General features: G+C 40.0%; 1 protein-coding gene across 1 annotated transcript; it reads right to left on the minus strand.

The window, feature by feature from the left end:
- Window positions 1–510: 510 nt before the first annotated feature.
- vps45 (vacuolar protein sorting 45 homolog) lies at window positions 511–16,332 on the minus strand. The gene is made up of 15 exons (XM_017695470.2): window positions 15,967–16,332; window positions 15,112–15,246; window positions 14,700–14,760; window positions 14,477–14,556; window positions 13,298–13,366; window positions 12,875–13,012; window positions 12,433–12,543; window positions 11,657–11,791; window positions 11,154–11,267; window positions 10,835–11,002; window positions 10,466–10,624; window positions 9,647–9,754; window positions 9,353–9,474; window positions 3,837–3,968; window positions 511–1,620 (listed from the first exon to the last, which is right to left on the minus strand). The coding sequence occupies exons 1-15, from the start codon at window positions 16,057–16,059 to the stop codon at window positions 1,548–1,550; spliced, it is 1,698 nt and encodes a 565-aa protein (XP_017550959.1). The 5' UTR covers window positions 16,060–16,332; the 3' UTR covers window positions 511–1,547.
- Window positions 16,333–16,828: the final 496 nt, after the last annotated feature.

The raw sequence follows: 16,828 nt of genomic DNA on the forward strand, positions 1-16,828 counted from the left end.
TTTGCAACAACTGAAATAAATCTACATAAACAAAAGGATGGTGGCAGCTGTCATAAAGGCTGACTTTGTTCATTTGGATGTCAAGTTGGTATAACACATCACACCTTGATTTTACTTTAGAAGGTTATAACCTATGACCCTTTGTAGGCTGACAACTGACTTTGTAGCTGAAATTATTTCTGTGATGTAAGAGATGCAAGTTGCTGATGATGTGACATAGCTTTCCAAGTGAGGTGATTTGAAAAATTAAAAAAAAACTTTCAAAAACTGTTTGCAATATTTCCTGTAGTTTAACCCAAGTGTAAAGCCTAACCCAAGACCTTATATATTAGCATACTATTGTTGTGTCATTGTATGAGCTTGGCTACTATTGGGCTTAGAGTTATTGCTCTGTATCTAAATTAGCCTGTAGGCTTTTGGTTCCCCTGCTCTTTCTTCAAACAAGGCCTATAAACAGACTTCAAGCAATGATGCAAAAACATGAAAGATGTTTTTCAGAGTATCAAATGATTCATCTTCATCACCAGCACTTATTTTGTTTATTAGGCTTTGTCATAAAATATTCATCATCTCTTCAGAACAACTTAAAGTATATCATGCTGTACAAAAATAAAATGTAAGGACATACAGGAGGGCACATACACTCACACAAAATTTAAGTGATGCAGCCTACAGAGATGATCTGTATTCAAGACTTATTGTAGAAGTGTAAATGTTCATGTGTCCATTCTGGGTGTTTATTTTCTGGATGCTCCTACCAACCATCACAAATAATAAGTCAAAGGTTTGTAGAAAGAGAAACATGTCATATACAAATCCAATTCATTTTGGTAGTATAAACACTAATTGTTAGTGGTGAGGAAAATTAAAACATAGTATGATGTTATGACTATTACACAGTTAGTAGCTTCTAATAAGTACTACATTAACTACAGACAACTTTACAGTCCAAATAATTACACCCAAAGCAAATACATACAGTTGCCTTTTTAAAGACATTCATTGGTATGATATAGTACTGATTAAAAAGAACAGTAGGTATCTCTGTATCCACACATATGGGCATTAGGAACACAAATGCAATGGTTACCAAACTCTTCCTGGAGATTTACTGTCATGGACTGTGCTGGACTTCTGCCCCCATTCCTTACCTGACGTTAGAATACCCAATTCAGACAGTTAAGACTGTCTGAAGACATAATTTAGTTGGAGAATATGTGATAACAAGCAGAACTGAGTTGGAAAACACTGCAGTAATGTAAAGTGGAACTACCACTACCATGGAGACCAGCTGTTCTCATCCTATTAAGTGCACGACAACGTTACGTACAGGGCATGGCTTACTATTCAAGATTTTTTGTAACATACTCAGAGATGGATGCATGGATGACATCATGTCTTTCAAAGATAGCAGAGTATTTCCTGTTCATGTTACTGGAGAGGAATGTGTGCAGTAGGAGTGATGGGAGCATGAACTCAACTTTTAGGCTCAGATGACACACAGCAATTGTAACCTATGCATTAATAAGAGAGCTATGGACAAACGCTCAGCGTCTGGTAGGTGGACGACTGGCTCCTCCATGCCCCGAGCCTGCTGCTAATGCCACCTCCTCCATGAAGCTGCAAAAGAGAGAGAACAATTAATTGCCACCATTAGCACAGGCAATTTATAGTAAAAAGAAAGAAGGGTGCTGTTACTATGTTAATTAATTATTAACAGAAAGGGAGCAGCTGCTAAAAAAAAAGGTTTGAGAAGGTTGTTGCACTGCCTTGATCAAGCTCTTTAATCATTATTAGTACTTAGTAAACTAATGCTGATGTAAGTAATGCACTTTTAAAGTTTGTAAACAGTGTAACCAAAACAATTTGTATACTGCTAGCTATAATTCACATTTATATTCCAGCAAAATACACACTTGATGCATGGATATTTTAGAGGCACACAAAATGTCCATGCCAACTGAGAAATGCAGTACTGTGTACTAGTCAGAGATCACGCTTTTTACCATTTAATGTTCAGTAAAACCACCACTAAGTACAATAATTTTTCAAGAGAAATTTCTAAGATGTGCTATAAGAATAGGAAAAAGACATAAAATAGAGGAAAATCCAAAGAAGAGTTTTCAAAACAGGAGTTAAAAAAATTATTTTAATAAATGCAGAGAAATTGGAACTCCTAACAATCGGACCAGACCTGTTGGATCACCAAAATTGTCACCACGAAATAAACAATACTTTAAGCTTTCATCATTTAGAGTTTCACTCTTGCATCAGATCTGAAAGAATCAACAGGTGTTTCTGTCCATCCTTCCACTGTGAGAAAACAACTCAAAACTATGAGTTTGAGAAAAGGAAAGAAGGAGAAAATTTGCAAATCAGACAAAGAAGCTGCTGGTGTCCTCAGGTCAACGAACTGACCAGCCCAGAGCTCAGATCTCAGCATCATTGAATGTATATAGGATTATCTGAATTGTAAAAACCAGACAATGCAAGCAACTTGTAAGACTGAACTTTTGGAAGAAAAATATCCCTGTGGATTTCTTTCTCCCAAAAAACAAAATAAAACAACTAAGGTGTAACAAAGTTAAAGGGGTGGACATGCTAAATACAGAAAAAAAAATGTGTATTACATGTAGTTGTTGAGGCTTCTATGTAATCTTCTGTTAAGCATGTTTTTTGCTTTTTCCAGACGCAAATAAATACCTTGTACGTAGCGGCCATTTTACCTGGAAATTACACATAAGCGCGGTCTCTGATATTTGCACAATACTGTACATGCACCAGCCACTTTATTAGGTACAGTAAAAAATTGCTAGTAAAAGGTTGGCCCCCCTTTTCCCTTCAGAACTGCCTTAATTCTTTATGTCATACGTTCAACAAGGTGCTGGAAACATTCCTCAGATATTTTGGTTGGTTATTTGAGTTACTGTTGCCTTTCTATCATCTCGAACCAGTCTGCCTGTTCTCCTCTGATCTCTCATATCAACAAGGCGTTTTTCGTCCACACAACTGCCGCTCACTGGTCATTTTCTCTTTTTTGGACCATTCTCTGTAAACCCTAGAGATGGTTGTGATGAAAATCCCAGTAGATCAGCAGTTTCTGAAATACTCAGACCAGCCAGTCTGGCACCAACAACCATGCCACGTTCAAAGTCATTTAAATCCCCTTTCTTCCCCCATTCTGATGCTCGGTCTGCACTTCAGCAAGTTGTCTTGACCACCTCTACATGCCTATCCATTGAGTTGTGGCCATATGATTGGCTGATTAGCTATTTGTGTTAACAAGCAACTGAACAGGTGTTTTTACTTTATTAGTACCTAATAAAGTGGCCAGTGAGTGTATATTCTGTATACTACTTTATATAATACCAATCAAATTCACTCTGTTCTTTATTTGATTGATGTTGGATATCCCATTTAATGTTTTTTGAATTAGCAACTACTACAGTAAACCTTTATCAATAAGGAAACTCCATAACTCAAACTTCACATGAAATAACGTATGCACAACACAATGCACTTCGAGCATGTTTTATAAATAATGCAAATATACAAACGTTATAATCAGCATACATGTAATACTTAAAAAAAGGGAAAAGAGGGGCAAATGAAAACAGATTTTTGCTTCCACAGAATATTCTCTTCTGCGTTTTAGAGTACTGCTCTGGCTCGATGGAGACATGCAAGCGCACTGATTGCTTTTCATATAACACCATTCAAGGCTGGAGTGACTATCACTTCTCATTCCATTCTGAATAAAATACAGAGCTATTTTAGGGTGAAACGAGAGATGTTAGCACACAGAAAGTGAGGAGAAAGTACTGAAAATTCCTGACCTCTTAGTGTTGTGAATGGTTGTCCCTCCCAGTACGATACGCACACCTGGCATGGTGCGGTTCAGGTTATAAACTGTTAGGGCTTCTTCATAGGTGGCTCCTCCAATTATGAAGACAATAATGTCTTGCGGCCTGCATTGGAATGAAGCACAGTGTGTGACATACAATAAAGGCACAGCAGTCTGTATTTATATGGGATGTGTATGCATACCCACATCCTACCAATTAATATAAAATATGCAGCCATTAGGAGTGTGAAAACAAAAGATATCATAGTGTATAGTTCAATGCAGTATCTCAATTCAGTATTCACAAGGCTAACATATTAGCTGGCAGCTAGCGCATCATTATAAAATATTGTACTTTTATAGTGTTGAATGCTCTAATAATGTAAAATTGAAACATTAACATTGGCATAAGGAACATTTTCCAGACACCACTGTATCATAACTGAATTATGAATTCTGTGAATCATTACAACCAACCCCAAGTAGTCATGTGTGGATGCTGTTACTATGAAATGGAAACATCTAGGCAATAACAGTTCAGCCACAAAGCAGTAGAACACGCAAACCTATCCTCCATTGTAATGAGCCTTAAACTGCTTCTAGAAGCAACATCAGCACAAGAACTGTGCATCAGGAGCTTCAGGAAATGGGTTTCAAAGGCCAAACAACTGCACACAAGCCTAAGATGAGCTGGAGTGATACAAAGCACACTCTCACTGGATTCTGGAGTAGTGGAAATATGCTTTCTAGAGTGATAAATCATGCTTCAGTATTTAGCAATCTGATGGACAAATCTGGATCTGGCAGACACCAGAAAAATGTTCCCTACAGGTATACACAGTGCCAACTGTAAAGTTTGTTGGAGGAGGGATAATGGCTGTTTATCAGGATTTGGGCATAACTCCTTAGTTCCAGTGAAGCATAGCATTAATGATGCAGCATAAAAACACATGTAAAACAATTACGAGCTTCCAACTTTGTGGTGACAGTTCAGGGAAGGCTCTTTCTTGTTCCAGCATGAACATGCCCCTGTACACAAAGTGAGCTCCATAAAAACAAATTTTGTTTGGAGGAACTCCAGTGATCTGCACAGAGTACTGAACTCAACCCCATCGAACACCTTTGGGATGAATTGGAATGCTAATTGCAAACCAGGCCTTTTCTTCCAGTAACAAATACTCTTTTGACTGAATGGCCACAGATTCCCATAGATACACTCCAAAATCTTGTTGTAATTCTTCCCAGAAGAGTGGACAGTGTTATTCTACAAAAAGTTGGGCCAATTCCATATTAATTGCCGTGTTGGGAGTCCAACAAGCTCATCTAAGTGTGATGTTCATGTTTCCACATACTTTTGGCCATAGAGTGTTCCTAATGTATTGCTGTCATGGAAATGATTACTGTGCTATTATTTGTTGCTGAAAATGAAATGCATGTTTTAATAAAATAGCAACATTTTTTAAAAATGAATCCTTTGAAGTGTCAGGTCATATTTAACATTTAAAGGTACACTATGTAATATTTGTAAGAATGTCTCTGGAGGAGCTGTGTAATTGCATGCAACATGCAGAAGAACATTTTGTAATGTCATTAGTGCTTCGGTTCCCTTCGCCAAGAGGATGAATATAATGATTGTGAGTGCACCGAAAGATAAATTAAAGACCAAATTTTGGTGAAAGACGTGTCTTCTGAAGATGTAAGTGAATTATTTACTATTATCACCATATCTTCATCAGTAAAGTGGTTATTTTATATTTGAGACCAAAACATTGAGCCAAATCTTAATTTTGAGCCTGTGTGCATAAGGTGAAATGTAAAGATATATGACATGATCCAAAAAACTCCCACAAAATCCAATCCTACTGAAAGGGTTAACTTTCCTTTGGCCTGTCTCTTCCCCAGTGACTAACATGTATTATGCTGAAAACAATTCCGAAGCCTATTAAGGCCAAAAGGCAAGGCCCTAGATTGTCCCTGCCCTCAAACCAAGCATCATGTTGTAGTATGAACACCGTATCCCCTACTAGCCCAATGGCTCCTCTGGTAACAAAAAATCCCGTCTTGCCACCCCCTTATCAGCCTCCGCCACCTGCCGCACCGGGGTTATACCCAGATCTTACTGCTCTTAAAGCTACTGATTCTGCTGCAAAGCCCAAGGCCAGACCGAACACCTCAGACCCGTCCCTGTCTCTGGCTGTAGTTAAAGTCCCCAAGCCCGATGATGATGATTCGGACTTGGATGGGGAAAGAGACCCGGACTACGACCCTGGAACACGCCCCGATCCCCCACCGGGTCCGTGGACCCCGGGATCGGAACGGAGTTCCCTGGCTGTTGCCATGGCTTGGCAGTCCGGACCGGAAGGGGTCGAGGTGAAACCGCCTGATGTTACAACCTTAACCAATATTGTGAAATTGCTGCCGGACATTAACGTTGAACCTGTCCGTTGGGTGTCTACTCTCATCAAACTAGTTAGATGTCAACAATTGGGCGGGCCCGATTTTCGTTTAATCCTTAGTCTCGCCATGGGTCAGCAGTATGATGAGTCTGACTTATCGGAAAACGTTCCTATGCTCTCGCCTAAGAATGATCATCCAGAAAATAGACGTGAGAAGGTTACTGAATATCAATTGCGCTCTAAAAAGGACAAGGAGTCCAGCGCCGCCGGCGCTGATGATAAATCCCAAAAGCGAACGACGTATTCACTCACCACTCGCTATATATGGTCGGAACCTGACGCTATGGACAGGCTCCAGGCTTTGTTGACTAGATATCTGTCCACTCGCAAACAGCGTAGGCAGGATTTGTCTCAAGTAACCTCATGTAAGCAGGAGAAGGGTGAGCCAATTGTTAAGTTTTGGGAAAGGTTTAAGAATGTTTGGATTTTCCAGGGTGGTATGGATGTGAATGAGAAAGACCCGAATGTTTTGCTCATTAATACGTTCATGAGTAACTGTCGTGCTGATTGTCAGCAGATGCTGAAAATGCAGCTAACTGATCGGAGTAACTAGAGAATACAGGATGTAGGGAAGAAGCTTCGTATGATGGAATCAGATGGGTTGTTTGATATGGCCCCTAACACAGTTCTGTTGCAATATCAGGGAAATCCAGGTTCAGGTCAGGTCAGATCTAACCGCAGGCCGGACAGGCCAGCCCCTGATAGAAAACCAGGGAACTGTCATTACTGTGGCAGGGAGGGTCATTGACAGCCAGAGTGTAGAAAACGTGCGAGGGATTTGAAGGCAAAGGCGAAGGGCCCTCCTCGTCCTCCTGGCCCTTTTCCTCCACCTCCCCCAGTATAGGGCTGCCCACAGAGTCTGGTCCCGAGTGAAGCTTATCTTAGCACTACTTTTTCCTCTTTCCAGAACCACGATCTTACCGTTATTTCGCTTAACGTGTCGGGCGTGGACTTCAGTTTTCTCATAGATACTGGTGCCACTCTTTCTTCGCTCGGACCTAAGTATGAGGGCCCTTTGTCATCTAGAACCACTAGCTCTGTGGGTATAACTGGTCAGCCCTTTGTATCCCATTACACTCCCCCGCTATCAGTTCTTTGCGACGACCTCCGTTTTTCCCATGCGTTTGTTTTTATGCCGGACTGCCCGTTTAATCTCATGGGCTGTGACCTGAACTGCGCATGACGCGAACAGACACCTTAGGTGGACTATCGCCATACGAGATTGTCATGGGACGACCATTTCCTGTTCCATGGCGACAGGTAACGGCTCTGGGGGGACTGGCGGACCTTGAAGTACGTCGCAGTGAGTACACAGCGGGCCTGTTGTCAGTCTTGAATGAGTACTGGGAGAGGGTCAATCAAAACATCACTGACCCTCCCAAGACCCCCACGCATCCGTATAAGCCCGGGGACCAAATCATGGTTAAAAAGTTTGAACGGAAGGGTTTTTCTGACCCTCCCTTTTCAGAGCCCACAACTGTACTCGCTGTTATGCGAACTGGTGTCTTAACTGACCTTTTCCCACAGTGGATCCACGCCTCCCGTTGTGTTAAAGCTCCTGAATTGTAACCCACTCTGCCTATTATTAATCTCTCTTTTGTTTTGCAGAAGCATGATGCTGCTGATAATGCTCTTTCTCTGCTCGGAAGGTATCTCGCCATGAAAGCTCCTATTGTATGTGTGCTGTTGCTGCTGTTGTGTATGGGACCGTGTCTTTTCAGGTGCCTCATGGATCGAGTGTACGCTCTGGCCTCCTCACTCATCCCCCACCGGTCCGACTACGTCTTTATGGCACAGACCGTGCGACAGCCCGTCTACGCGTCATTGGAACCATCTTATGATGATGCTGTTTCTGTTTCTGTGTAGGAGCCTTTTTCTCTGTTCTCTCTGATGTGCGTATTGCTTATAACCCGTCTTCAACGAGTTATAAAAGAGGGGAATGAAAGGGTTAACTTTCCTTTGGCCTGTCTCTTCCCCAGTGACTAACATGTATTAATAAAATCAGACTCTGCTGAGGGTGCAAGGGTGTCTGCCCTTTGTGCATACTTACAGGCTGTTAATAACTATTGTTCCTCTTTTATTCTGCAAACCACTTGCACTTTTGACTTACTGGATTTTGATGTTGAACTGAGCACATCCAGAGATGGAGAAAAACAACTCCATGTATGGACCAGCAGGTTACGACATATGTTAGAATGTGGTCGGGCCCTTCCTGGCTGCCTGCGTGCACGTGGGACGGGCTCTCCATGTTTATAAAGAGGGGACTGCCCCTTCTTCTGTGTGCTTTGTGAATAAAACTCTCATCTCTCTACGAGAGTGTTGTTCATTATTGCATCGAGAGCTCTCTCTGTCTTGGGACTTAGTAGGATTGCCGAGCTGGTTTATCGCTTCATTCTCTGGTTTCTGAGGGAGAACACTAGTCAAGGAGACCCTTCCTAACACTACTGCTCTGTCTTCTAAAATATGATGTCAGGCTTTACAGAGAGACTTCAAACAGCACGAGGACACCATATTTAAGCATGTTTTTATCCTCCTCACTTAGAAACGGGACTTTTTTATATTAAATAAAAAAACTTTTTAAGTGCAGCTTTTTTCAGAATGCAAACATTTTTCATTGTGCAATATGTTCATAAGTGCAATACAGATTTTATGCAACTCTTATTTTATTATTATTCATATTTTGTTGTAAATGGTCTAGAGATTTAGCTTTAATTTTTATTATTTCTAATGTTTATACAGTTTCCCGTTTCTATTACTGAGTGCCTTACTCCTGTTACTCTGCTGCTGCTGTAATACTGTAAATTTCCCCGCTGTGGGACTAATAAAGGATTATCTTATCTTATCTTATCTTATCTTATCTTATCGGGACATTTTAAAGGACAAAGGTCCATTGCTCATAGCTGGCTAATACGGTAAACTGTAGAACACTAAACTAAGCATGATGACTTACTGCAGGACTAAAGCTAAAATCACGTGAAGTGGATTAGATTAAACAAACAGGGATCCGGAGCACTGCAGAATGTATTCGAGTGTGTGTGGGTATCTGTTGAACCTGTCCCGCAGAGAGCTTGGCCCGAGGTAGGGGAACTGACTGTCCTTCAAACGGCCTTTAATCAGCTGATCCAGTGTGTCATGCAGCAGAGGCTGGTGTTGTGTGTAGACATTCTCAACACCCTACAAAGACCAGCAAAAAACATAAACCATTCATATCTCAATAATAATATCCATCCATCCATCCATTTTCCAAGCCACTTCTCTGTCAGGGTCGTGGGTCAATAATAATATAAAAAATAAAATTAAATGGTGAAAACGTCAATAAGTTGACAGTCTATGCATTATTCCCTACCTTAAGCCCTTTGAAAAACTGTTTTGTGATGGCCACAGCATCTGTAGGGGTGATAAGATCACTTCCTCTAACCCGTTTTCCTCCATAGTCAATCATGGCCTGTACTATCTGTGGCACAGGAGAAAACAAAATATATAAATATGTTTCCATTACACATATATACAGTAGTGTGCAAAACTCAGGGACAACCCTTAATTTATTTAATTTCCAATCAAAAACATTAAGTGCAGGTTATTCATTATTTAAAGAGATATTTCTGAGAAGATTAAAGGTAAAATTATCCTTTGCTCAAGCATGAGGAAAGTGAAAGGAAAATGAGAAACTACAGGGCTGTACAATATTGGAATTATTACAAGTCTTAGAAACAATCCTAACAACCTAACAACTGCACAAGACCTGGTAGGTGACTAAAACTGTCCCAAGATAAACAGTAGCTTTCAGTAGATAAACAAGCTTTCATATCTGAGAAATAGGAGAAAATAAAGCTCCACTCTTTCTTCAAATCTGAAAAAATCCACAGGTGTTTCTGTCCATACTTCCACTATGAGAAGACAACATTTAAGCTGTAATGAAGGTAAATGTTATTACTTTTTAATGTAATTACATTTTTACATAATTACACTTTCTGCTTTTCCCTGATGATGAATAATGAATTACATATAATTAATAGCTATTCTGACAGGAAATTAAATAAATGGAGGGTGATCTCTGACTTCAATTTAGCATTAAAAGACTCATAACATGGTTACTGTTCTTGCACATCTCATGTTGAACAGAAAAGCAACAAACACTGCAATCGAATAACAGCTGTTTCATCACCTTGCGGTATTTTTCAGACACCCCTCTCCTGTTAAGTTCTTCCATGAGGCTGGAGAGGATGCTGCTGCTGTGTCTCTCATAGCGCAGAGCGTACAACATCACCAGCCTCACCGCATCCAGCTCTGACACCCGTGGGTTCTGCAGCAGACGCCGCACATTCTGTTGCCAAATGGAGAAGCCTCAGCACCAGGGTTTACACAAATCCACTAACCAAGCCAAGACTAAGCAGCATGTCTGAATAGAAAATCATGTGACCCAAGACAGGAAGCAGTTACCTTAGCTTCAGCTCTGAAGAAGTGGGCTAAATAAAGCTGTGTGTTAGCATGAGTCGTGAGGCGTGTATAAATAAGCATGCAGTGTGTGAGTTACCTGTTGGGCATTGGAGTGGTCATTCTGGCAGGCCAGCTCCTGCTCCACCTCAGACACCTCCATCAGTTGCCTCTCACTGACCAGACGTGACAGTTCTCCCACAACGGTTACATGCTTGCTCACTGTGCCCGACATTTTCTTAAACTGTGGGTAATTATCCACAAACGCCTGCAGAGATGGAGCAGATGCTCATGAAAGAGTGCAAAATGTGCAAAAGCAGTCCTTAGATTGCTGCTTTGAGATTACTTTTCTTACAGTATACTATGTTGCATGTTTCAGAAAATATTGACAACATATAACAATATCGCTATAGCCTCACCTTCATGTCAGTAATAGACTCCAGTTTCTGTTGGCCCTTCGGCCGCTTCTTCTGGAAGTCCTCCATTAAGTTCTTAATGTTTGTTCCAATCTCACCAAAGTTCAGATATAAGTTCTGTGTCAGAGAAAAGAGCCCATAAATCATCCAACACTTAAAAAAAAAAAAAAATCACAAAAAGGAAACTTGTATGCAATACACCTAAGAAATGTCACTGTTTATTACCCCATTGCATATAACACATCGCAGCTGTCCAAAGAAGAACATGTATCACCAAAATACTACATTTTCCAGACAAGACAAAATCTTTCTTAAATTTTGGCTTCATGTAAATAGGTAAATAAAAACATGTAAATAAAAATTCCAAGTGATTCTGCAGTATTTCTACCAACCACATTGTAAATCCAGCCCAAAACGGATCTTACTTTATATCTGAAAAAAGTAATATGGATATCATTACAATAAATACATATTTAGCATAACTCATTCAATCTGGTGTTACCCACATTGGCGTAGAACTCATCATTCTCTGCAGACAGCACCACCTCCTTCAGGTCTTTGTTAATACCAGGAACTCTAGAAAGGTCTATTCGGTTGTTGTTGAGACACAGCAGCTCATGAACCATAGCCTGATACGTCCACTAGAGGAAGAAAAAGCACAAACATACTACTCATTCCAATCACAACAACTGGATCATTACATTAGATTGTGATTACCACACTAAAGTATAGAGACAAAATACAGTTGTTTACAATGTAATTTACACATGCGATTGAGTACAATTGATGTTTGTGATTTCCCAGGAAGACACTACCATTAATAAGTGTGTGAAGTATTATCTAAAATATTAAATGTATAATAAGTTTAAAAGTCAATATAAGCAGTGGTCAATACTGTCCTCTTATGTCCACAGCAAATGATTACAGCTAAGGACATAACGCAGGATTTGCCTGATCATTTTTTCAACCTTTTTTTATAACTTTAAATTAAACTATTTAATTAAACTATTTTTGTAACTGTGTGTCTAAGATTAATATATGCAAATGACTTCTGTTCTACCCTGTAATCTGAAAAAACTATTAATTAAAAACAGGCTGTTTTTGCAGCTTATTTTCCACATATGGAGTGTATGGACTGGGGAGGGAGTGGTATATTCTGAAACTTTAATGTTGATGTGCTACATCCAACTCTTTTATTAAAAGCAAAGCAAAGGAAATGCGATTTACTTGATATAGGCCCTTTAATACATTAAGCTTCACAAAACAAGAGGCAGACACTCACCTGGTTGAGAAGGGGTGTGATAGCATCGTCACTTCTGTCCAGTATCAGGAGAAGAGGAGGCACTTCAGTTTTTCTGAAGTCAAATAGCTCATACTCCTTGGTGATGATTTGCTACAGGAGAATAAAATGTAAACTTTGTGCTGTTTATACAAATATCTGGTAGAAATGCAATACAAATACAAATGAATATCCCTATAAAGTTGATGAATAATGTTGCATTTGCACTTTTGCATTTTTGTTTGTCCTAGTTACGTGATTTCCTACTGTTCATCATATCCTAGTGTTTACAACAGCATTTTCTAAAACAGTAGAGAGGCTCAAAAGTGCAGCCTTCAAATGTGAGGGCATTTTGCTGAGCAGTCAATAATACATATGAGGAATGAATAATGAAAACAGCGTAACAAAACAGTTCTACTTAAGCTCAGTAACACAAGCATCTTACTTTAACACTCTCAGCCAGTCTCTTGGCCATGTCAGAGGAAAGCTGGTAGCGGATCATGGGACATTTCTTCAAAGACAACAGCACAGAGGTCAAGCCTTGAGTGACACGTGGAAGAACAGTGGGCTCCCAACTGCGACCCTGAGAGAAAATACACAAACACGATGCATGAACCAAACAGAGTGTATATCTGAGAACCAACGAGAATAAACTGTGAGTAAAGCAGCACTGTTTTCTTCCTCAAAAAAGTCAAAAACTACAGTTACATAAAATCTTCAAGATTGGAGTTTTTATTACAACTAGGCACTGAAACTTCCCTTCTCCATGATCAAGTATAGTTTTTTTTTTTATTTAAATCAGGATATACAATGTCACTATAGTTTCAAAATATTGTCTAAACAGACTGCCAAATCCCAAGTTTCCTACCCTGGCTACTCCTTGTAAGTTGAGGGAGAAGAGATGAGGATTCACAGCGATGAAGTCTCCATAGAACTCCTGCAGAGAGAACACATTACATTTACAGTATTGTGCAAAAGCCATTCATTTCATTTCCAGTCAAAATGGCCATAAAATACAAACATTTTTTGTGCCACAAAACATATTTAACAGAAAAAAATACACAAAAGCTTTCAAGACTAAATATAATATGAAATCTGTGTTTAATTCACAGTTAATTTATTCATTTTACTTTTCACACTATACTGCCACTTTCATTCTTCCATCCTTTCAATCCTAAAACCAACAGGTTACAGCTGTGTCCTCCCAAAAGAGTTCCCAAAACTCTCACTGACATTATAATCTCCTTCAAAGAGACACTAACATTCACAGAAGCAGCTACGCAAACTCACCGCAACTTGCCTAAAGTCATTTCCCACGTGCATCTAAAATGACTAGAATTACTACTAAAATTACTAATTCTAAGATAATCCACATGCATAGGACAACTGTCATCATTCATCTTTGAAAGACTTGAGAAAACCAAGCTCCTTTCACAGTGAGAAGAGAACTCTCAAGGCTATGGGTCTGAAACAATGTGTGGCTGTTAAGAAGCCACAGACAGCAGGGATGTGGAATAGGGCTTTATTGAATGTTGCATCTAAATCTGTGATTGTGATTACCTGGATCACGAAAATCAGAAAAAGTGAAAAGCTTCTAAGATTAAACTTTAAAGATGTGGAAAAAATATCCCTGCAGATTTCTTTGAAAAACTGAAAGCAGGCCTCCTGAAAAAATGGAAGGCGTAATAAAGGCAATACACTACATACTAAAAAATATATATTTAACATTAAAGGCTTTTGTGTATATTTCTGTAAAATATATGTTTCTGTTTTTGTTTTGTTTTTTTGTTGACACTGAAAAAGGAATAATTTGTACTGAATGGCTGTTTTGACTGGAAATTAAATAAATGATGGGTGGTCTCTGACGTTTGCACAGGACTGTATATTCTGTCATATAATGACATTCTTCCCCTGAATATTACTTCTCACAGTAAGCTCATAATCAAACTCATAAAAAGGGCTGAAAACTCTAGATCTGGAGAAAAACAATAAAAATTTCAGTACATGCTCAGTCAAGACATTTTCTGTGTTACACAAGCTTACTGACCTGCACCTCTGCAACGACCTCCTGCTCATCAGCCTCCGCCAAAGCCTTTACTTCACTCTTACTTATGACGTTGCTGAAATCTACATGAAGATAAAAACAGGAACAAAATTAACCACAAATTACTTTGTTAATCGAGAACTAAGTGATTGTGTTGGCCCCATACAATTTAAAGATATGAAAACAGGGACTAAGTGTTTCTCTGGAAATCAGTGCCATTACTCACAGATGAAATAGACGCTGTATTTGGGACGGCGCAGCTCTTGAATCAGATTCTCTACATTTTCCTAAATGCAAAAAAGATTTATCACCATAAATAATATGAATGCATGATTTTGAGCAGGCAGACATTTTATACTGATGACACCCCCATTGACAGATCTTACATACTCCTTCTAATAGTAGTAGCATGTTAATACTGCTGTTGATCAAACTCCACTGAGCACATACTTCAAAAGTCTCTGAATGAAACAGAACTTGTGGTTATGTTCAAGCTGTCATTGGGACTTTGCCAAATCTTTCTCTGCATCTGACGTGCTTGAGTGGGCCCAGACACATTATCACTGGCAGTCAGAGTAGGTCCTGATAAATAGCCACCACTCTCATCACATTCAAGCTAAACACCTGAGCATGAATACCTTGGTTGGTCGCAGGAAGCAGATGGCCTTCAGATGTTTCATGTTGTCTCGGTTTTGAGAGTCAATCCTCTCAAACAGGTAGACCTCTTTCTGCAGGATCTCAGACTGTGTGTAGACCATACTCACAATGCTGGTCTGTGGCGATAAAAGAAAAAGAAACTGGCTTATACTTGCTAAAAAAACAACAGCATCAAGTCTGTCTATTGCCCTTTTTTTATCAGGTCCACTTTCCATATATGTGCCTTCTCTGCATAATTTGGTTCCCCGTTATTTACCTACTTCATCAGTGGTTAGGACCACCACTAACCATACAGGTGGTGGATCATTCACAGTACTGCAGTGACACTACTAGACCCATCTACCTTGTTGATCCACCTTTCATACATAAAGTTAAAGACAACAGATCATCTGTTGCTGCACAGTTTGCGTTGGTTATGCTGTAGTCCTTCATCGATGGTCAGTTTCTGTCCACAGGACACTGTTGGCTGGATGTTTAGGGTGGTTGACTGTTCTCAGTGTAGCAGTGGCACTGAGATATTTGACAACTCCAGTGTTGCCATGTGTGATGTACTTTGTCAGCGACACTGCAGTGCTGAGAATGATCCTCCATGTAAATAACACCTACTCAGTGGTGGTCCTGTGGAGGCAAGTCTATAGGGCAAATGGACCTGATAAAATGGACAATGAGCACAGACTCAAGTATCGAAATGTCTGAGTGTGATATTGTGTGTGTGTGTGTGTGTGTGTGTGTGTAGATAGAGAGATAGAGAGAGAGATAGAGAGAGAGAGAGAGAGAGAGAGAGAGAGAGAGATTACGACACACACGTTCCTAACCTGCTTGAAGCCTTTACTTACTGTCTCTTTGTCCATGAGCAAAACCTTCATTCCTGGACCGCTGCTTTCTATCATTTTGGAGATATACTGCTTTACTGCTAAAGTGACGTTCATTTTGTCAGCGCTGTGTCGTCCTGCGTCTGTTTACACGGTTTCCTTCAGCTGAGAGTAAACAGCTCAGATGTAAGCGCTGCGCGTGAACACCGCCGGCCCTTCAGCCCGTTCGCCGCGTAGCAGATTATTTTGTTGACAATGAACAAAAACTGCCTGGATCGCCCATGAAACCGGGGATAGTTCCGGTGTTTGTAATAGATTGGCAGCCTGATCTTGGATCTGCTGAAATCACCCTTCAGAGTAAAGAACTGGAAACATTCACCACAACAACTGACCTCCGAACAGGCACACGCAAAGCACAACCTATCCCATAATGCAACGAGACAACGTAGAACGGAGTGTTTAAATCACCATATTGGTAAGGTCACAGAGGAGTTCTCGTCATACTAGTATTATTACTATAGATTCTACACTGCTCAAAAAATAAAGGGAACACTTAAACAACACAATATAACTCCAAGTAAATCAAACTTCTGTGAAATCAAACTGTCCACGTAGGAAGCAACACTGATTGACAATCAATTTCACAGCTGTAGTGCAAATGGAATAGACAACAGGTGGAGATTATTGGCAATTAGCAAGACACACTCAATAAAGGAGTGGTTCTGCAGGTGGGGACCACAAACCACTTCTCAGTACCTTTCTGCTTTCTGGCTGATGTTTTGGACACTTTTGAATGTTGGTGGTGCTTTCACACTCGTGGTAGCATGAGACGGACTCTACGACCCACACAAGTGGCTCAGGTAGTGCAGCTCATCCAGGATGGCAC

Source organism: Pygocentrus nattereri, chromosome 27, assembly GCF_015220715.1.
Source record: "Pygocentrus nattereri isolate fPygNat1 chromosome 27, fPygNat1.pri, whole genome shotgun sequence".
Classification (NCBI taxonomy): Eukaryota; Metazoa; Chordata; class Actinopteri; order Characiformes; family Serrasalmidae; genus Pygocentrus; species Pygocentrus nattereri.